This window comes from Pangasianodon hypophthalmus, chromosome 4, assembly GCF_027358585.1.
Source record: "Pangasianodon hypophthalmus isolate fPanHyp1 chromosome 4, fPanHyp1.pri, whole genome shotgun sequence".
Lineage (NCBI taxonomy): Eukaryota > Metazoa > Chordata > Actinopteri > Siluriformes > Pangasiidae > Pangasianodon > Pangasianodon hypophthalmus.
This window is the reverse complement of record NC_069713.1, coordinates 28,446,861-28,469,572: the sequence shown is the minus strand read 5'-3', so window position 1 is coordinate 28,469,572 and position 22,712 is coordinate 28,446,861. Positions and strand designations below refer to the sequence as shown.

Here is a 22,712-nt window from a genome sequence, read left to right as displayed (position 1 = left end):
AGACCATTAACTGTAACTATAAATGGATAAATGCATAACGTGTAGTTCTTAAATGAATGAAAAAAAAAAGTAATGGCAGATGGCTGTGGTATAAGAGGAATAAAAAGACTTCAGGGTGTGCTGCTTTAGGAAAATGATCAGCTTGGGGGTAGTAACACATCACACCATCACTGATTTATTCTGTTATCTCAGTCATATTTCTAACCTCAGTGTCGTTCTCGCAGCCTCAGCGTTCTCCGAGCGTTATTTAGGATCTCCTCGATCCAATGCAAGAGTCTACGAGGTAAAGCTCTTCCTGCTACGTTACACACACACACACACACACGCCGTCTCATTTCCTCTAACCCTACATCCTCGTGTTTTCTCTTCTTTCACAGATGTCAAGTTTAGCTCATCGAGCAGGTCAGCTAGAGGATAAGAATTTTTTAATTATTCACCCGACAGCCGACGGTGAGTTTGATTTCTCCTCCTCGCTCTTTTCATAATTAACGTTGTTTAATGACTAACACTCGTCTTCATCTGTTCGCAGAAAACGTCCACTTCCAGCACACGGCTAAATTTATCAACTATTTAATAAACAAAAAGGCCAATTACACACTGCAGGTAAGAGCCGGAGCCTGTGAGACTCATGTTAAATGCAGATTCAGTTATATTTATGGGCAGAATAATTAGCCATCACGCTGACCAATCAGGAGGTGGCTTTGTAACCTGTCTAACTCTAATGCCCCCCTTCTGTTCAGATCTACCCTGACGAGGGGCACTTCCTGCACTCCGAGGTCTCTCGGCAGCACCTGGATCAGTCGCTCGTCAGCTTCTTCGAGGTGTGCTTCAGGCCGCTGGAGACAGTCACCGAGGAAGAGCTGGAACAGGAGGACGAGGACGACGGCTAAAACGGCGCCGGGAAATCCCACAACACAAACCGTGATCAAATTTGTTTCTCTAAAAAAATAAAATGTGCATCATGTAATACTTCTTCATCATCATCTTCATCATCATCTCTGTTTGGGATGGAGCATCTGCATGGACCAGTCGCACCTCGCCTCTGAAAACGGAACGGTCTGACGGAGGGACGAGCGAGCGAGCGAGTTTCTTCCTCACCTTCCTCCCTGATGAAGCTGTACAGCGCCCTCGTGTGGACTGAGCCGGTGGTGACGCAGCTGTGCGCTGAGAATGGAAACTGTGGAGGATAAATATAGCACAACACACTGTAGAGCAGTGCAGGAGAAATAGACATTCAGTAGCACTCTGCTAATATCCTTTGTTAGTTACGGAGCTTACCGTATTTTCCAGACGCCGATGGTTAGCGCTACAAGTTAAAAAAAAAAACAAAAAAACACTGCACTTGTAATTATCAGGCTTGTTAAACGTTATAATCACAGCAGAAATCACTAGACTGTAGCAATCGTATAAATCCCATTAAAGGGAAAGGTTCTTCAAGAGCAAAACGTAACCAGTGTTCATCTTTACCGCGAAGACGCGGACAACGTTTGCATCTTTAGTTTTGCAGTAAAGCTACAAGGCTAACGTTAGCTAACAAGTCACGGAAGTCCATCTCACCCAAAATCATCAACTTTGAAATAAACACGTGTAAACAGCAGTAGATCTAATTTCAGAGTCATACGTTATCATTCACATCACTTCAGTTCCGTCGTTTCAGACTTTGGGAGGCGGGGCTTAGAGGGGCGGAGTCTTAACAAACAGCACTAATGAACAGAGTGTCCAAGATGGTGACTGCAGAGATGCTGATGTAGCTAAAGAGAAAATCCAGGAAAGCAGCAAGAGAGAAAAAGCTGAATTTTATCTACCGTATATCTGCGGACCAGATGGCTAAGTTTTGGTTTTTTTTAAGACGTGCAGGAGGCAACAGATTCCAGTGTTACACTACTTACTACTAAGAATCCTGTTTTTTTTTTACTGACCAAACAGATCACAGTCCCGCCTTCTAGTTTTCTACTGACTCATGAATTTTACCTTAAAGAGCAAAAATTTCTCTCTGATTGCCATAGCAACAGGTCATAAATGTAACATTACAGTATTACAGCTACGTGCTGAAAATTTTGCTTATGTGTATAGATATGAAGGAAGTCAGACTGGTGTGAACATACTTAAGGATTTTTGTTGAGACAGATTTCCCATAGCTCCATTAACCTCGTAGCTTCACTGCAAAACCTACAGACAGCAAACACGGAATACACGGTCAGGACGTGTATTCTGGAAAATACGGTAATATCGAGACTCTTATTTAAACCTAAAACTGCTCATCGTTCCTCATTCTGTCCTTCGTCCTGTTGCAGCCCAGTGGCTTTAATCAGACACTTAGTAATAAACGGCTTGGAAGCAGCTTTCATACCAGTTTTAGGGCGTAGCATCATGTTCTGCTGATTTGTGAACGAGTCAGATTAGCAATCTGTGTGATTTTAAAAATGATGTTCATACAGCCGAGGGAAGAAAAAAAAAACCAGTCTAATGTTATTATTTTAGTCACTGTGCCTTACTGGAGTAAAGCTGTAACACAAAGCACTACGATTCAACAACACGGACATTACAGATATCCGACTCCACACGTCAGTATGATCAATCAGTTTATCTGGAAAAGCAGGCTGGGAGATACGACCACTCAACTCAGACCTTCCCATCTTTATGCGCTCTGTGTAGGAGCTGCTGTTTTTAACATCGGAGTACAACTCGCGTTAGTCATCTCAACTCGGTTTTCTTTCCTGCGCGAAAAATGCCACGTGCTCGCCTCGCTTTACGTCACGGTAAATGTTTCGAGTTCGTTAGCATCAAATCAAATCTCTCAACGTGTTTGACTTAGTCAGCTATGTAAGCTTTAATATTACTAGCAGTTAGCTAAGCAGGTCTACAACAAAGTGTCATATCTAACACTTACATTCGAAGAAAAACTTTGATCGTAACGATGATTAAAAAGCACATTCAAACAGTTTGAGCAGTTCAGTGGGGAAAAAATGCTAGAAACATTTCACGTTTTCTATAAGGGATGACGAGTGATCTTTTTATTTTATTTTTTTTACATGGTTTACGTCATTTCTACCCTGCGGGATGACGCGTTATTCCCGTTCAGCGCTGGCAGGCCTGAGTGCGTAATCTCTACATTGTGAGAAACAGCGGAAATTTGCTAAGAACATTTAAACAGTAGCAGTTTGTTTTTTTTATTACATACAAAAGATGAAGAAAAACAAAATGACAATTTTAACATCCATTCAGCTGCGTTTTCCTGCTGTGAGGAACAGAATCAGTGTTAATCAGAAAACTGTATCGCAGTAATGAATGTCGTATCGTCATATCGCCCAGCCCTACTGTAACATCGTAATTAAGGTTTTGCTCAAATGAGACGTACACGTTCCCCTTTACTCCGTAGCTAAATAACCTACAGACTTGCTGGTGTGGTTAGCTCTCTAGAAACATGCACAAAATGACAAAAATCTGAGTTTCAGTGATTGCGGTAAAGCGTAAACAGCGTGTACGTTTCATTTTCTTCACGCTTCTTACGTGTATTTCATATGAACAGCTGTGATGACGCTCAGAAGGTCCTCAAGGACTTTTTTCCGTACGGAATGTTTGCTTTGTTTGTTTGTTTGTTTTGTTTTTTTCTCAAATCCAGCATGCTAGGCAGTAATCTGCATATTTGTTTTCCCCCCCATTGTATTTTTTAACTCTGTGTTTTTGTGGTGTAATTTCAGACGGATTGAATGTGTCTCTGTGGTTCCACTTTAATGTTATTGCTGTGAGAGAAAAGCTCGTGGTCGTATGTTGGTGTACAGATGTGTACATTACACTTCAGCTGTTTTGTTCCCTGATGTGCGTAACTTGTACATAAAGCATTTTGAAAGCTTGTTTTTTTCCCCCTCAATGTGTTCTTCACCCGGAAGGTTATCAGTGTAACTTATTCAGCAGCTAATTAGATCAGGACACAGGCACGCTAAATAAAAACACGACACTGTGGGCTTTACGTTACACAAAACAGCTGACTTTACGATATTTTATTACATAATCACAGACTCTGTGTATCGGACTATCAAGAAATTGTCATCAATCATGGTTTAAAAAGCTTTTTCACACACGTACACGCTGGTGTGTAAACAGAACAGCGCTCTTGTGCCATCTAGTGGTGAAATATAAGCACATCCAATTTAAAGTCTTGTGTTTTAGACTGAAACAGCAGCAAAAAATCTTACTGAGATTTCGATCCTGTTCCAGCACTGCTTTTAACTAGGTGACTCTGATCATCACAGTCAGATATCATGCCCTATACACTTATCGTCTGTCTCCAGCAGTAGATGAGGGTGTTAAATGTAGATGTGTAGGCACGGCAACTTTTGGTGGAACTGGAATGAAATCTTTAAAGTAAATTTAAATTTTCTCCCTAAAATGCTAGAATTTTAAAGAAGCACATTTCTGTTCCTGTATATAATAGAAAATGTTCAAATGATGACCCGTGTGAAGCTTCCCCCCAAATCATGAAGAGCGTGTTTTTTTTAAAATCTGTTCTTTATGTGGAGTGTTTGCTGTACACGTCCCTGTGAATGATCCGTTACCGTAGAAACAATAACGTATTAGATTAGGACGAGCGCATTAATATAATCCTACACTACTGTCAGAGCTGCTGTTATAGAATATTAATCAACGCCTTCTGACCAATCACAATCCAGACTTCGACAGCGCTGTGGGGTGAAAAACACAATTTTAAATAAATGTCTGAAAAGTTAGCAAAAGAAAATATGAATCAGTGAAACTCAGTGGAACTCAGTGGCTTCCATCAACATCATCAACTACACTCGTCATGACCGAAAAAAACAAAAAAAAAAAAAAGTTTGGTTTATGTGCAGAGAGAACAGAGACCTCTAATCAGCATCATGGTGACGTTTGATGTGAATTTTGTTCAATAAATTGAGAAAAACTTTTATCTGTCTCTCTGTGGCCATGTTTATGATTAACTATAGATACAGTTTAAGACACAGAGCTGAAACATGTGACTTACATCCCCTACGTCATCTATGTTTAAAACAAACAAACAAACAAACAAACAAACAAACAAAAACTCATTTCCGTCACTGTTTCACATCTCGTTGTTATCGATAGTTCAAACCTCCTCACCTTTCCCTCCTCAGCCAAGTGTAAAAAAATGTTTCCTCCCCACAATATTTAGGTGGTTTTTTTTTTTTTAAATCATTTCCAGAATTTTTTTTTAATTCGCAATAAACAGATGACACAATGGGACAGGATGCTTCTGAAATGATTAAAAAATAAATAAATAAACAGAGAAAAGATCATATTTTCATATTTCAGTCGGAATAAAATCAGCACACACACTCACCTGTTTTCACCTCTGTGAGTAAAACACTCTACACTCCACTTTCCTGGTCAGACATAAAGCGTTTATTTTTTTTCCAGTGTTTTGTTTGTCCACGTATGTAGCGGACAGGGCATGATAGAAAAAAACAAGACCTCTCTCTCTCTCTCTCTCACACACACACACACACACACACACACACACAAACACACACACACTCTCCCCTGGAGATGATGCACATGGTCCAGTCCAGTCCAGTCCGTCGGTCCCGCTATCTACACGCCTGTATTATACACCACTTCCAGAACTGGAACCTGACGTGACGAGAGAGACGTGCCGCAACACGTATGCACATTTAAATTATTTTACACAAATGAAATGAAAATGTTCTTTTAAAAAAAAAAAGAAAAAAAAAAAAAAAAGAAAAAAAAAGTGTTAAGACCGAAGTGGAATGCAAGAAAAGAAACAGATGTGTGTAGTGTGTTCTCTTGACGTGGGGAACACTTTCTCTTCACAGTACGCTGTAGTGTGTTTCAGAAGGACATATGGCACGAGTTCCACACGGCGCACCTCCGTCACCCGGGTACACACGTGCCGCGCTGAAAAGACACGTTCTCAACACTAAACATTAACACGCTGAGGTTTTATTTCATCTCTAAAACATGAGAATTGTCACGTTTCCGTATAACGAGAAAAGAACCAAAGATCTGTTTTACTCCAAACTTAAACTCGCGCATCAAACTTTTTAACGTCGTTTAAAAACAACACGCAAAACATTTTCCTAGGAACATTTTCATTAAATATTCAGCTTTAAATCTGTACAAATACATCACTTTGTATTCAGTTTGTCAGTTGTGGGCATGGCCTGTCCATTTTCTTTTTTTATTGCACTGTAGCATGGTATTATATAATAAAGCTAGCTGTTTATTCACAAGTTGCAGAACGTGCTAATCAGTGTGAAAAGCGGTTGTTCGGTTTACTTTGCTTGCTTGGCTTCGTTCTAGCTTCGTTCTCAGATCAGAGTCGCAAAGCGAGCTAAGTGTACTAGCTATGAAGACTCACCAGAAGCACCAACGATCTCTGCTTCTTCCTTCCAAGCTTTATTTTTCTTTGTAGTGTCTCTATACACACTCAATGACAGAGCGGGAAACTGAAGAAACGTCGCAACACACGCATCCAGTCGTCCAAGCCAAACGTTTGGATTTGTCACGTGGTCATGTCACACTTTTGTAACGTCATACAATGAAAATGTTTGAGGCTGTAATCGCGGCTCCGCGTCAGGCCCGTGTCAGGCCCGTGTCAGGCCCGTGTCAGGCCCGTGTCAGGCCCGCGTCAGGTGAACATGAACAATAATCTCTGCCGCTGTCGCTTGTGATGGCGTATTAAAACTGTTAAACTTTCAGGAAAGCTCAAAGCAACCAGCTACTTTTCACCGTAGTGATAAAACTCCGGAACAGCAGACTGAATTCTCACACACTTTAAACATTTACTGATGATTCAACATCTGCCCTTACGCTTCCGTTACAAGGGAGTTTGGAGTAAAATGATTTTTGATTCATTTCTCGATGCAGGGAAACGTTTTAAAATTGTTGGACTCGGACGCACACAGCGGATAGAGATTACGCTAAAAAATGGTGGAGTATCACTTTAAAAGACTAACCAGTGCCCTCTGCTGGATCTGATCGGAAATGAAATACCAGTACCAGCACCAGTCCAGCGGCTCAGGCTGATATTGCATGATACGGGTATTTACTGATGGAAAGGAGTTCCTAAATTTTATTGTTATCCCAAATTTTTCTTCATTTCATCTTTTTCTTTTTTTTTTTTTTTTTGATGGTCGTATGACAATAGATAAGCAGCTGCATCAGAGAGGCCTTAATTATACACATTTTAAAAAACCACCACGCTACACAAGTAGCGCTAGACAAATTCGAATAATGGAAAAATCTTTTCAAGTACATTAAAACAAAGGGGCTATGTACAAACAAAAGATGAGAAATAGCACAAATTAAGCGTTACAGCAAGCAGATTAGATACATTCTTCATTTTGGTTGAGTTGAGACCTTCTTACACTTGCGAGAACAAGTCGTCTTAAAAACTTTTCAAAAATCACGTTCATGACCACTTCGTTTGAGAACATAACGTCGCCTGTTTACCCCCCTCCCCCCCGACCATCATCACCACCAGCAGTCATCCGTCACCCTCCTCTTCCTGACTGTCAGAAACCTGCGTCAGTACCGTCCTTCTTCACTTTTTTTAAATCACGTATAAAAAAATAACTCATTGTTTTAAGTACCTTACACTCACACACGCTTCAGTCTATCAGAATTCTATCCATCCGTTCACAGGTATTGATAAAAACGCGAGCGCACCACCTGCGCCCCGGACAGTTTGTGTGGATGAGCATCGGAGGCCAAGCTGAAGCTTTTGAGCTGAGCCACTGCTTCTCCGTTTAACATTCCCGAACTGGACCCCGAGGCCCCGGCGGAGAACAGGTCCGAGTTTTCCAGGCTGACTTCCGGGTTGCTTGCGCGATGCCGCTCTCTGACGAGCCAGTCGGCAATGGAAAAGTCCTGCGAGCTGCACTTGGGTTTTAAGCGATCCATGGCGGAGAGCTCGGCCCCGGTGATGACGGACAGTTCCGCAAAGTCTCTCTGGCCGCCCATCGTGTGGCGGCGCCGTATGTTGGTCTTGCGTTTGCTGCGCGTCTCGGGAGATCTGGTGCGCTGCGATCCGACACCGAACATGTCATCAGCGGAGGAACGGAGACGACACTTGAGGCGATCGGTGATTTTGATTCGCCAGATGGGGTCGTTTTCGTTGCTGCTGTTTTTCCCCTTGACGACATCCAGCATTTTTGAAATCCTCGACTCTTTATCGCTACGCCCACCGTCCGTCGAAGACTCGCTGTCTGTTTTTTGTCGGCTTCCTCTCTTTCGTGCTAACGTGTCGCCCGCGACGATGCGCTGCGACACCAGAAGACTGGGGGAGTTCTGAAAAGGCGCGTCTCCGCCTTCTTCTCGCACAGATAAAACGTCTTCGGACGCGCCGTCGTCTCTGGTGAGCGCGAACACAGATAAGTTGCTCTCGCTGTCCGAATCGATGTTTCTGCCTTCGCTGATAAGCTCGCTCCTCTCGTCATCGGCGTCGTGAGCCGGACTCAGCGCAGTAGACTCGATCCCCGTCAGGAACGTCATGGACGACGTGGTGGAGTAATCCGACGTGATGGAGCACACCTCCGCTCCTGCATTCTCCATCCAGGGACCCGGAATTCTGCCCCGCCGGATTCTGGGGCCGGACGCCTGAGAGCTCGTGCTGTTCAGCGTTCCCAAATCGGAAACGCAGCCCTCATCGTACGAGGTCGACGGCGGGTCCGAGAGCGAATTCAGACGCACCACTTCTCTCTCTCTCAGCACTCGGTGTTTTTTCGGAGACTCGTTGGATTTATCGAACTGCAGTGGTTTCAGAGGCAGGATGTCGGATTTAAATTCTGTTGGAACATTGACGATGCTCTTTTCCGATCTCCGGTCAGCATCATCAGACTTCTCTAGACGATCGCAGACTCCTGCCTCTCTCTCAACCTCCTCGTTCCGCTCATCGTTCGGCTCGCTCTCGTCCTGAATCTCTTTCTTGGAGAAGCTGGAGTCCAGGTCGTCCTCCGAGCTGCTCATCTGAGGTTTGTCTTTGGGTTTTTTGCGCTTGCGGCTGGCGAAGATGGACGAGCGCAGCAGCTCTCTGCTGTACTGGTCTTTACCCGAGCCCCAGGAGCCCTGCTGGAGGACCGACAATACGTCATGTTAAAAAAAGAAAAGATAAAACTCAATCCGATCATGTCTGATGTGAAAGTGAACTTGGCACTCACCTTTGATTTGGCAGAGTCACTGGTGGCTGAATCTAGTGGCGGAATAAAAAGAGAGAAAAAAATAAAATCAGAATCTTTGTGTGTGAAAGTGTGTGAAAGAGCGGCGTGAGAAGCCACAAGAAGAGTGATGTTTTCATCACACGAGCGGCACAGACACATGAAGGCAGTGCAGTTAAAGCCATCACAGAGAGAGAGAGAGAGAGAGAGAGAGAGAGAGAGAGAGAGAGAGAGAGAGAGAGAGAAGTAACGAGAGGAGACAAGTGCTGCACTGACACTGGAAGCAGCTCATGCACACATTCGCACAGACGGCATGTCCACTGATACCACACACACACACACACTCGTGTGTATACACACACAGCCTGGTTTAAAGGCAGCCTTTCCCAACTCTGAGACAACACACCGAGGCAACGATACACATTTATACGAGACAAGTGTTTTAATATCCGTTTCTCTGACTTAATGTCAGTGTCTAAGTGTTTGTGCTTTTCTTAGACAGTTAATGAATATTTTATATATATATATTTACACACATACATATATACATATACATGTTACACGGGAATCTTGTGTGTTACAATCGTCTGATGTGGTACTGCTTTTGCAGGACTAGAACTGTGCAACTATTCAGTGTATAGACACAAAATTTAGCCATGATCATTCCCAATGAGATTTTAATATATATTTATATATATTAAATAATATATATAAAATAATATAATCTATATTTTACCCCACAAAAGGACAGTAAGAGATTTACTCTTAGCTGTAGAACACCATTATACAGTACACATAGTAAAGGACACAAGAGCTACAGGTTTACAACTTTACCGAAAAAAATTTTTTTAAAGTAATTAATTATTTTAAATAAATAAATAAGTAAGTAAAAAACCTTATATTCAGGTCAGTGCTTCTGACATTTTATTTTTAATTATTTCAATTTTATATTATTTATTTGTCATTTTTTTAATTTCATTTTAAAACAGCTCTGTCCGAGACACCACATCAGACGCCACGTGTCATTCCCCGTTCCCCCACATGTACTCGGATCAGCCAAAACATGTTCGGTGTCTAATGTTTGCTTCTTAGGTTTCGCACTGGACCTACGATGCTAATGTAGCTAACGGTTAATGAAAGCTTACAGCATCCAGTTTGGCGCTGTGCACTCTGCATACCTAGAGTTACGTCACCTCAATCGGATATATGAAACTGTTCAGCGTCTCAAACAGATTTGAGTAAAATAATTACATAAATAAATAAAAGAGAGACGTTATCAGTCATGTCTTCATCTTTCCTGCTAAACACAGTCCGCACCAGCGACAGGCTCAGGCAGTGGGCGTGGCCTGAAGTGGAATTCAGAGGTCCTAACATTCCCAACAGCTTAGCCATAGTGTTTAGGATTTCTGACCTGTTGCTATGGCGATACAGGAGTAATCTTTAATCAGACCTGAAAGCAAATTAAATTTCCCCTGGAGGAAAGAACAATCTACCAAAGCTGAAAGGGAGCTGGACATGAAAGACTTCTGCTTCTGGTACTTTCACGAAGCACACCTGATCCCCAAATCCCGCTTTCTTGCGCGGGATGAAATAAACACACTACCTCGTACGAGAGAGAACAGAAATAAGAGAAACTATGGAGGAAATATCAGCTAGCTGTGTCGAAACTGTGCACTGGCAGCAATCTTGACGCATTTAGTTTTGCTTTGCTTTTTTTAGGAGCACGCTAAATCATTTCTTCCAAGACTGTTATTTTTGTGTTTACATTTTGTCCTCACTCTCCTACACAAACAGATGGATGATGAACCAGATTCAGGGATTTCCTGCACGTGGAAGCGCAGAGCAGAGTCAAGAAAACAAAAAAACAACATGCTTGAAAATAAAATTCATGGAAAAAGGCATCGCAGGACCGTCATCACTACAGTTGCGTCCCAAACTGCGTACTTATGCACTATTCTATGCCATTTTGTAGTATTAATAGTGTGAGTAGTGCGTTCACACTGAAAATTCCAACAAGAAGAAGTGCACTTCAAGTACCTGGATGATGCACGTATTCAACCAAAAAAAAACAAAAGTGTGGAATGTTTGACGCTGCATGCACTCAGCGGTCGCAGCTTTGCTTATGTAGCACAAGAGGGGCGGAGCTACCACGTGCTGACACTGACTCAAATTTGAAGAAGCAAAAAGGTCATGTTGGGCATAAACAGTAACAGCGACAAACAGTAAAATGAAGAAATTAATTTTCGTTGACTCTGGGTATTCTGCTAAAGCTAGCGGCGTCGCATTACGTGCGTTTGACGTCACTTGCGATCGACTGGGAAACAGCGTATACTTACGGTTAGTAAAAAAAAAAAAAAAAAAAAAAAAAAAAAAACCAAATGTTCATGTTCCATTTGAGATGATCCTACCCTCCTACCCTCCTAAAATTCATACGCAGGACGGTAGAGTACATAGTGCATAGTGTATATTACGTCATTTGGGACATAACTTATGCGAGCGGTTGGCGTGGGAGCGAGCTGGGGGCAGTCGCTGAGGTGGGCGGGGGTGAGTGGGGTGAGTGGGGTGAGTGGGGTTTATTGGGGTTTAGGAGTTTCTTAGTCCCACACTGAGTCTGTGAGCAGATTATCAGGGCTACAATTGTGTAGTGTATTGCACCAGGTGTAATAATTGTGTTGTGTAGTGCACCAGGCATAAGAATACATATCTGGGAATGTTTTTTCTTTTTAAATATCAAACATACATACACACATATATATATATATATCGTTCATTCCATGATATGTGAGATCTTTTAATGATAAAATTCTGTTTTTTGTTTTTGTTTGTTTGTTGCTCTGCCTGCTAGAGCTTTTGTTAGCCATTCTTGTGACCCAGATTATAAAGTTGCAGTTTTTACTCATAAACCAGACTTATTTTGCGTTTCTATTAAACAGTTTATGGCATGCAGTGTGCAAAGTGGAAGCTACTTGTTACAAGCTTCCTTGTTGACCTCAGACACATTTAAACATGTTTCAGCTGATCCACACCACGGGTTGGATATGAACGAAGAGGACGTGTAATTTTTTTACGTGAACTTTTCCATCACAAGCGCTTTAAAAAAACAAAACAAAAGAAAACAACTCATTCTGATAACAAGCGTGTGGCTTTTGTGTGAGGTTTAGCACCACCCCCTCCCCTCCCCCACCCTTTCACACAGGATGGACAGTGATGCCACATGAGGCGGAGGAGAAACCTGGAGACCGTACCATGCTAGAACTCCTTGCGGTCAGCTTCAGAGACAACGAGAGACAGCAAAGAGGCTTTTCAGACACATGACACCATCACTGCTCTGTATCCTCTCTGTTAATTAATGATCTTATAAGATATGAAACGTGCAAAGAAACACCACGATGACAAAAAATATATAAACCCAGACTTCTCTGACATTCACTCAGAAGGAGCGTGTTTTTTGGTTGTTTTTTGTTTTTGTACGTTTGGTTCGTGTTTCTTTCTCTCTCTCTCTTTCTCTCTCTCGGATCGGTTCTTTTTTGTTTTTCTTTCAAAAACGTTTACAAGAACCGTGGGTTTCTGCAGACTAGGCAGCTACACTGGGGACAACACTCCTCCTTCTTCCTACAGTCCCAGCTGTCCATCACAGACATTACAGAGTCCATCAGTGACATCACCGAGTGATAGACGCCGCCCACTTGGCCTGTGTCAAGATTGGGTAATGTGTGAGCAGGGCTGGACAAAAAGGGGACAAAAGGGGGGGACAAGGGAGAAAGAAAACACTGGAGACAAGACGAGTGAGCCATAACGTCACATGAATTTTCATTTCATTTTGCTCTCTTTCTTTCTTTCTTTCTTTCTTTCGTTAGGAAAGAACATGTCGGGTTAGTGCAAGAAAGAGGGAGGAACAGAACTGAACGGAAAGGAGGAGTGGAGTCGTAACGCAGGCTGAAGAAGGAGGAAAATGATGTGTGAACAATCAAAAGCAAAAAATAAAGAAATAATAGAAAAACAAAATAAAAGAATCAAGAAAACAAAAACAAAGGAGATTTAAAGAAAATAGCGACATTTCAACAAAACCAAAAATTTAAACAAACAAAAAAAAATCAAACAATTTATAAAAGCTTAACATATTAACAGGAACTATTTTATCCAATTTTTTTCATTTTAAAAAAATCAGACACACTCGATTTAACCAGAGCAAAATTGCTAAAATAGTTCACGTTTCCATGTGCATATGCAAAAAGACATTCTAATAAGCTGACTAAGCTTATACTCAGAGTACAAAAACAAACATCAGAGCCTGAAATTTCATCCTGGATACGAAAGCAGGCTGCTGTCAATCATGTCGTGGATAATTAGCTAGCTAGCACAAGGACAGCAGTGTGAAAGGAAAACGTCAAAAATTTCTTTCCAATGGAACAGTTTGGGTTACATGTGTGTGTGTGTGTGTGTGTGTGTGATTACAACAGACAAGAACTGCAGGAGGATTTTTTTTTTAATGCATATGTTTTACTTATGTATTTTTATGCGAAAAACCCATGAGGTGTTCGTGAATGAAGATTTGAATCAAAATTCCTCGTCAAAATCGGTAGATAAAATGAACACTAGCATCGCTGTGTGGCTCAGACGGCGTATTAATACCACAAAGCCTTCAGGAATGTGCCCGGAAGTAACCGGGACTACTTTTCACTGCATTACTGGTGAGTGAGGAATAAAACAGTGTGTGTGGTGCTGTTACAGGAAACGAATCAACGCCAGGGTGCTGTATGAAGAGTCACTCTTACCATCCCGAAATGTCTTATTTCTCTCATAGCACAGCAAATAACCCAAGACTCATGGCCTATTTATTAAAGAACGACACCTCATACTTTTTATCCGTTTATAGTCACATTTAATGCTAGATCCTGTTCTCTCTTACATTTACTGAAGATGTCAGAAAACTTAAAATTACAGCTTTACCTCCGACTGTTACAAAGCACTGACACTGGAGACTCCTTCCATAAATGTTAACTAAGTCACAGAAAACTTCACCATATCAGCGATTTATTTAAATCAGTTTATCTGGAGCTTCTGCCATGCAAGTTCCTGTGAATGAACTGTTACTATAGGAAAAAAAAAAAAGAAAGAAACCAGGAAAGAAAGTAAGACAAGAGCTAAGGAAGAAAGAAAAAAAGAGAGAGAAAGAAGTAAGCAAAAAAGATGGAACCCAGGAAAGCAAGAAAGAAAGAAAGAAAGCAAGTAAGCCAAAAAGAAAAACTCAAACAAAGGAAGAAAGGTGAAAAGGCGAGAAAGGCAGAAAGAAAAAGAGAACGAAGGAAGCAAGCACACAAGCAAAAAAGAACAACAAAAAAGTGGAAAATTCAAGAAACAAGAAAAAAGATTTACTAATGAAAGAAGAAATGAAGAAAGGGGAATAGCAAGAAAGAAAGAGGGACAGAAAAAATCAAGAAAAATTGTATTAGAGGAGAAATTCAAGAATGAAGGAATGAAAAAAAAGGAATGAAGAAAGGAAAATTAAAAAAGGAAGAAGATGTTTTTTTAAATCCATTTACGAATGAGCTGTTACTGTGGACATGATAACGCATTAGCACGAGCGCATTAATATAAACCTGCTCTACTGACAGAGAAAATTAATCAACACCTTCTGACCAATCACAAGCCAGAATTCAACAGCGCTGCGGTGTGAATCGCCATAACAGCAGCTTTCTTGTCTGTGGTAATCATCATACACACGTTACACACGTTACACACGTTACACACGTCCAATTGAAAAATATTTTTCAGCTGTAAATTTACGGAGAGTTTATCCACCTGACTGTTTTTAAATATCAGCCGGGATGCCAGGACGTTGTTATTTTCAAGCTCTGAAACATGGAAAACACACGTGTGTGTGTGTGTGTGTGTGTGTGTGTGTGTGTAGCTGCCTACTGTAACTAAAATTAAACATCATGTTCAGACTTCAGCAATGATAACGCTGTGCTCTAACCTCTACCTCACTTCCTGTCTTTCTAAAGCACACGTGTAAGACGACGCGCGTGCGCACACGTGGTCGCCGTCAGCGTACCTGAGACGTCTCCAGGTGAGGGAGCGGTGCGGCCGATGTTGGTCAGCAGGTGATCGATGTTAGGAACAGGCTGAGACTGAACCGTGCTCTCCTGCTCCACAGCCGTCTAACATTAATAAATAAAATGGGTTTTTGTAATTATTTAAAAATCAATCACACTCTATTCTATTTTCATTATTTTTGTCCTTTAACAGCTGCGTTAATAAAACATACGTTATACATGTTATACAGCGGGAAGATACACCACGATTAGCAATAAATTAATAAATATCACATCAATACTCACTACAGGTTCCTCATCTCCGTCTTCCGAGAAGAACCAGTCGTACTGTGAGACAAAGAAGACAAACGTTTACTATCAACTGGGTCTAAGCTGAAAAAGAATTAACATGGAAAGAAAGAAAGAAAGAAATAGATAGATGAAAGGATTGAAAGAGAATGAAAGGATTAAAGAGAGCATGCAAGAATGCTAGATTGACTTGAAAGTAATTAAAGAAAGAAAGAACAAAAAAGAAATGACTGAAAAAAAATGTGCAAAGAAAAAAGCAAGAACGATTGAAAAAGAACTAAAGAAAGGAAAAGATTAAAAGAAAGAATTAAAGAAAGCAAACAAGAATGAATGACAAACAAATCAAAAAAGATTTTGAAGATGAAAGATTGAAAGAGTGAACGAACGAACAAACACACACACACACACACACACACACACACAAACACACACACACACACACACACACCTGCTGAATGAGCGTTTCCACGATCTTGTACTGATCAGGCATGTGAGTGACCATGTGTGTCATGTTGTCCTCTGAGGTTCTGACCAGCGTCGGGCCGAACACGATGGCCAGGTTACGTGGCTCCATCTGAGCAAACACCATAAACAAACATAAATAAATAAATAAACAAACAAACAAACAAACAAACTGATCATTCAAGCAAGCCATCCACTCATTTTGTAACAATGAGATGAAAAAAAGGCAGATTTACGCAGCCTGATAAAAATTTACATTATTTTCACAACTCAAAGTTACCTTTGAATTTTTGAGAGAAAAAAGAAAGAAACACCAAAAAACGAAAGAGAAAAAACGAAAGAAAGAAAGAGGAAACCAAGTAATTTGTTCTGGTGTTCTTTTTTAAATTTTATTTTTTAATTATTATTTATTACAACAGCATTTTTAGATTGTACCATTGTGTAGTCCAAAATTAATTTAAAAATAAAAATCAAAGTTTTTGCCCCCACCCCCTCAAGAACCCAACTGTAACTATTACAGGTAATAAATAAATAAATAGATAGATAGATAGATAGATAAATAAATGTTAACTACTTTGCCCAGCCTAACACCAAATTTAAGCTATTTTTAAGAAACAGAAAATGAGAATCTTTGGCCAGTTCTTTTATGCAATTTTTTACATTTTGTTTTTCTTTCAGAATAAATACACAAAGAAAAGGCAGCCCTGTAACAGTTAGAGTGATTTCCCTTTGTTTTTCTTCTACTGTATACCTAACAAAGTGACCCATAACCCAGCCGTGCCTAATAAATGTGTGTGAAGATCAGTGTGTGTGACGTTAGCCGTGAAGATCAGTACCTTGTTTTTCTCACAGTTCTCAGAGACAGTCTTTAGATGGCCAGACAGGAACTTCAGGGTTTCGTAATGATGCTCAGGAAGCTCGTGGATCTGAGGGGAGAGAGAGAGAGAGAGAGAGCGAGCGAGAGAGAGAGAGCGAGAGAGATGAGTGGTTCTGTTCTCTTGTAGCATGTTAGCGTTTAAAGTATATCTGCAGCTCACCAGTCTCTTTAGTGCTTTTAATCGCTCCACACCATCCTCCGTTCGATTAGCTTCGATAAAATCGGAATACTTCACTGTAAACACACAAAATCCCAGTTACACTCAGGTTTCATTGGTGTGTCACGAATGGCCGTGTCCTCTAGGGGGAGCTGCTGCTCTGGTGACACAGCTATTAAACAAGGCATGCACTTTCTAAAAACAAAAAAAATCATCTACAAAACATCATTATTTAATTACTTCCATAACATGCTAATTATATAATGAGGGGGATGTGATGTCATCACAAAAATAGATTTTATACTTTTTTTTTTTTACTCTGATTGCAAAACAGACATGTTTTAAATCAATGTGGTCAATTTCTGTAAACATTCTGAAGAATATTTAAACAGGATTCTATTTATTTCTATCCCTATTTTTATATCCCTATAAATCCCTATATTTATATCCCTATTTATTCAGCCATTTAATTCAGTTTAACCAAATTAACAAAAACATGTGGCCTCAAATCTAAAAACATGTAGAGTTTAAGATCAGATCATGATTCAGGACATGTTTATTAATAAACACATTTTTTCCCCCAGTAATTTCTGGGGAAATTTTTGAATTTTACTGTTAAAGCTGTGTTAAATAAGGTTATTATTATTATTATTGTTATTAGAAAATAAATAGGAGAAAAGTGTGTACCATTGGTAAACAGAGGGTCTGGTAGCTTCCTGAAGAAAGATTTGAGTAAACTGGAGATGACGTTTAGATCCCGCCATTTCTGTAGAGAGAGAGAGAGAGAGAGAGAGAGAGAAAGAGAGAGAGAGACAAGAGCCATACAGAGGGACAGATGTAGCGAGAGAGACAGACAAAGAAGACATACAGACAAAGAAACAGAGAGAGACAGAAAGAAAAACAGAGGGGGAGGGGGCGAGAGAGACAGAGACAGAGACAGAGAGAGAGAGTTTAAAATCCATTTCACACTTATCCCGGGATTTTGGGGCTACAGAGTCACATGACTGAAAGGCGCAGTGATGTCAGCAGGGTTGGAGAGACATGGTTAGGTCAGCGTGTCATTCGTGGTGCTCGGGTCACTCACGTCATCGTGCAGGTCCATGTCGGTCATGCCCTTAATATCCAGCTCCTCCTGCATGCTGGAGATGGCCGCGTTGTTCCCGGGGACTCTGTAGATCCCTGTGTACTCCAGCCCCCTCTCCTCCACCAGCTTACAGCACACCTCCACTATCAGTGGCACAAACTACAAACACACACACACACACACAAAAATAACGCATTTTAAAAGAACCCACTGTGATGGAGTGTTAACATTGTGAAAAAACTGCAGAAATGTCTGGAGCACAGGAAAAAAAAAATCTATCAGTAATAATTTAGCTCCATCCACTAAGATCTTGAGCTAACTTGCATATAAAGCAACACCTAGAAATTTGCAAACTAGTCCAAGGATATTTAGCGCGTCTTCACAAAATTAGTCTGAAATTCTGAAATTTGTAAACAACCTGGCCACCACAGGACAATCAGTCACAGCAGGGTGGAGCTTGCTTTACTCAGTCAGGATTCACTGAATGGATTTAAATGAGACCTGAAAAGGCAGGTTCAGGGCACGATTCTGAAGATACTCGAGCCAATCAGCTTTCAGCAGGGGTTTCACAGGGTTATATGATGTTCTATGTAACATGAAGACGAAACAGATCGCTGCTTCAAGCTATGTTTAGGGGGCCAAGCACCAAAAGTTTCGTTGTCTGCAGAACGATTCACACACTTTGTATGAAAATGTGGCACAATGAGAGAGAACAGTCTCAGCTACTTACACAGCAATTTTTGTGTACACCACTCAAGACCTCTAGTGCCACCAACAGGGCAAATTTGGACATACGTTTAATACCATGTTAAAATACCATTTGTAGCAACTCGACGTTACAAAGTTTGTCTATCATCATCAAATTTGGAGCACAGACTCGTGAGGCAAACCCGAACAAAACTTGTTTCTCTGAATTTTGATACGCAGGATGGTTCATCCCACAACGCAAAAGCTGTTTTGACCATTTCTCAGCAACTGCTGGTTTTAGCAACATGACCTCATGTTAAACAAACAAGCTTCGAGTTCATTTGCAAGTTATAACTGAAAACTGAAAACAGGAAGTGAGGCAATATTTCAGCAACGTATTGGCCTCAAATTTGGTATGTCTCCTTAGAAACAAGCACTGATGGTTGCAGTGGTTTCTGGTCCTCCTCTGTCGCTAAGGGGTGGGGCCAGAAAGTGCTTGGGCCCCTTAATTGCTACTTGCAGTTATACTGATTATTAGTAAACAAGTTCATCACCTTGTGTGTCTGTGTAACAGACGTGTTATTAGTGTGTAACAGACATGTGTAGTGTTGTTAGTGTGTATTGTCCTCACCCTGTTGTTGTGTGCAGGAGGACAGTTTTCCAGTCGCACTCCAAAAGTCACTCCCGCTGTGGGCTTTTTCTCCTGCGGCTTTTTCTTCAGCCCCGGAATCCCTCTCTTCCAGGCGGCTTTGTCCCGCGGTGGACTCGAGTCGTCTGGGACACAAAGCGTACTTCTTATATTAACACCAATAAAAAGAAACTCATTAAGAAGAACTGTTTTTTCATCAGTTATCTTTGTTATTTCAGAATACTTTCACTAAAACTGACACAAAAATAATCATTTATTGACAGAAGAATTATGGCCAATTTACATAATTCTGTGGTTTGTTTCTTTTGGTAGATTAGCGTGTTATTCTACTTGCTCTAACAATCTAACCGTAATTGTTAATCTGTGTGGGGCATTTTTTTTTCCCATTTACTACCTTAGTTGTTTTTTCCAACCAAGTTCCAGCCAACAGCATAAATAACATTAAATATTAAAAAAAAAAAAAAAAAAAAAAAAAAAGCTTTCACATTTGTAAAAATATCTTTTAATATTCAATTATATTTTTAGAATAGAAAAATCAATACATTAAAAAAAAACGGAAATTGGTTTTGGGTCTAACGCATTTTGAATTTGATAATAGCGCTGCTTTACTAAATATCCTGCTTTATCTTATTTGTTTTAGATTGAACTCTTCATCTAGACAATTCATAAAAAAAAAAAAAAAAAAAAAGAATGAATGAATGAATGAATTTAAAAAAAAAAAAAAAAAAAAAAATGCTGTGTACCTTTGCTGCTCCTCTCCTGCTCGTTCCTGGGAGAGTGTGTGGTCTGACTCTTGCCCCCCGCGACCCCCAGCAGTGTGTGTTTGATGCTCAGAGACTGTCGCAAAGCTTTGGGTGAAGGTTCCGTTTTACTCGTAGGAGCACTGCAATTCAAAAACACGCAGACACAAATAAACACATCCTGTACCAACACACAAAGCCAGAATACTCACACACAGCATCTGACATACAGTTTTATATACATAATAAAATGTGTGAAGCATGGTGGCGGCAGCATCACGTTGAGTGTTACTCTTGGCTGCTTGTCTGACTAATCCCTTCTTTATTCTGGTCACTGAATTTTCCAAGAAAAAGCTGCAGTTGTGCCATTTTTTTTAAATAACGGATTTACCATTGTTCTGAAGGATGTTCAAAGTTTAACCAAACCTGTTTTTTAAAACCTTTTTTTTTTTGATCGCCTCTTGGTCTCCATGATTCCGTTTGTATTGGGCTGCGCGATATAACGACGTAATATCAATATCATGATATGTCACAATACACTTTTCTGAGATAACGCAAGGTATCATGACATACTTTTCTAACAAGTTAGAAGAACGTTAAATTTTAATAAACTTTTAATAAACAATGTTAAAGATCAATACCTTTAAAATTGTAACATGTTTTTTACATTTATTTATGATCAGAATTTAGTAAAATCATTAGAAATATTTTTTTTTTTACCCTTTACCCAAAAATAAAGTGATTTATTTTTGTAGACATTGTAGGCATAAAAGTTTTTCATAGTTTTTAATTTTTTTAAATATGCAACACTACTATTTTGCTGGCAGTCAGTTAGCAAACCTACACAACTGCAATATACATAACGTATAATTGTCTTCAAGTATCATGATATGATGGTTTTGTCGTATCGCCCAGCCCTACTCACCAGAGCAGCAAGGGGGTGAATATTTACGCAATCAGAACGCTTACTTTTTTTAATTTGTATATGATTTTTCTCTCCACGTCAATATTAGGGACTATTCTGTAAAGATTCCTGACATAGTTCAGTGTCAGGTTGTAACTCAACGAAAGTGCAAGGGGGTAAATACTTATGCACGGCACGATATTACTGTTACCAAAAATAACATTTTAACTCACAAAACTACAGAAATCTCACCTCATAGAGATGTACTCTTTGATCTTTCTGTTTATCAGGTCGGTGCTCGTCACACCGGTGCTCTGCACGAGAAAGAAAAAGTGAGGATGAGTTTCGTTTTTCTCTCAAGACACGTACAACACACACACACACACACACACACACACACACACACACACACACACAGACACACCCCTGATAAGGATAATAACAGAGTAACCAACATCCAGTGGTAGGCGGGAAAAAAAATCACAACAAAAGCCCAATACCTGACACACCTTCAGCAAACAATTCTTTCTTGACCTTTACTCAGATTATTGTGTAAAAGAGAAAACACTGCGCATGTGGTTAAATAATCGAGAGTGGGATTACTCTTAACATCCTGAAGATGATTATTTTCCCATAACGGCATGTCCTGAAGTGTTTTATTCCTCTTGTACCACAACAATTTATCAAAGATTACACTTTTTTTATCTAAGCAACACATCATAGCTGTAGTTACACTTCTCTCTCTCTCTCTCTCTCGAGGTTCATAAGACAAAAACCAAGTCCCTACGAATGAGCTGTTGCTATAGAAACGATAACGTATTAGAAGGATTTACAGCTACAGTCAGAGCTGCTGTTATAGAAAATGAATCAACACCTCCTGACCAATCAGAGGCGGCGCTGTGGTATAACACTACCGTTAAAGATAACATGTTTTGTCGATGTTCCACAACATTACATGTAGCTAAACGGATAACAAATAAAAAAAAAAAGGAACTGCTGTGGTATAAAAGGAATAAAAAACACTCAAGGACGTGCTTTTATAGGAAAATAATCAAGTCCATGGTGGTTACAGTAACTCTGCTTCAGCACACCGCCTCCATGTTGATTGTTTTTCTATAACAGCACAACAGAGTGTTTCACTTTCATAATGAAACATGACACCCTATCAGAAGCATGGAGTGATGATTAAAAAAAAAAATGATGAGGAATAGCATCTCTCCCTCACACTCTCTCTCTCACACACGCACACACACACACACACACCTCGTCATCCAGGTTGCTGTTCTCCTGAATGGCTCGTATCCAGGACAGCATGTCGTCGCGACTCTCGGCCTGGAACAGGTACTCGCAGTCGGACGTGGTGAGCCGGAAGACGTTTTTGCGCTTGGTGTCGCTGTAGGAGATGTCGATGAGGCAGGCTTTGATGCTCACCTGCTGCGGCTCGTCGTCGAGCTGCGAGTGCACATGAGCCTCCTTTCTGTCCTTATAGAGGAAGACGGAGTGGCCTCGCAACACAGCGTACATCTGCTTCCACGCCCGCATTCCTCCACCCACACGCTACACACAGCATAATGTTAGCATAACGTTAGCATAAAACCCATTGCAGTTAAAAATATAACTGGATATAACGAGAAGTGA

General features: G+C 40.5%; 2 protein-coding genes across 11 annotated transcripts in view; one reads left to right on the top strand and one right to left on the bottom strand.

Annotated features, from left to right (window-relative positions):
• Positions 1–4,924, top strand: part of dpp6b (dipeptidyl-peptidase 6b) — a 141,564-nt gene extending 136,640 nt beyond the window's left edge. For all 5 annotated transcript variants that reach the window (XM_026936536.3, XM_026936534.3, XM_026936537.3 and 2 more), the window contains 4 exons: positions 225–283; positions 378–450; positions 530–603; positions 741–4,924. In XM_026936536.3, the coding sequence (XP_026792337.3) occupies positions 225–283; positions 378–450; positions 530–603; positions 741–890 (356 nt within the window). In that variant the 3' untranslated portion in view covers positions 891–4,924. The remainder of the gene's footprint in view (positions 1–224; positions 284–377; positions 451–529; positions 604–740) is intronic.
• Positions 4,925–5,374: 450 nt separating this feature from the next.
• The window catches only part of arhgap21b (Rho GTPase activating protein 21b), a 50,955-nt gene continuing 33,617 nt past the window's right edge, over positions 5,375–22,712 (bottom strand). For 4 of the 6 annotated variants that reach the window (XM_053233160.1, XM_053233162.1, XM_053233164.1 and 1 more), the window contains 13 exons: positions 22,338–22,631; positions 21,327–21,388; positions 20,174–20,313; positions 19,413–19,555; positions 18,095–18,253; positions 17,698–17,776; positions 17,014–17,087; positions 16,813–16,902; positions 15,963–16,088; positions 15,512–15,553; positions 15,226–15,331; positions 9,174–9,205; positions 5,375–9,084 (listed from right to left, as the gene is read on the bottom strand). In XM_053233160.1, coding sequence (XP_053089135.1) covers positions 7,654–9,084; positions 9,174–9,205; positions 15,226–15,331; positions 15,512–15,553; positions 15,963–16,088; positions 16,813–16,902; positions 17,014–17,087; positions 17,698–17,776; positions 18,095–18,253; positions 19,413–19,555; positions 20,174–20,313; positions 21,327–21,388; positions 22,338–22,631 — 2,778 coding nt within the window. In that variant the 3' untranslated portion in view covers positions 5,375–7,653. The remainder of the gene's footprint in view (positions 9,085–9,173; positions 9,206–15,225; positions 15,332–15,511; positions 15,554–15,962; positions 16,089–16,812; positions 16,903–17,013; positions 17,088–17,697; positions 17,777–18,094; positions 18,254–19,412; positions 19,556–20,173; positions 20,314–21,326; positions 21,389–22,337; positions 22,632–22,712) is intronic. The other 2 variants (XM_053233161.1, XM_053233165.1) reach the window with 1 other exon arrangement.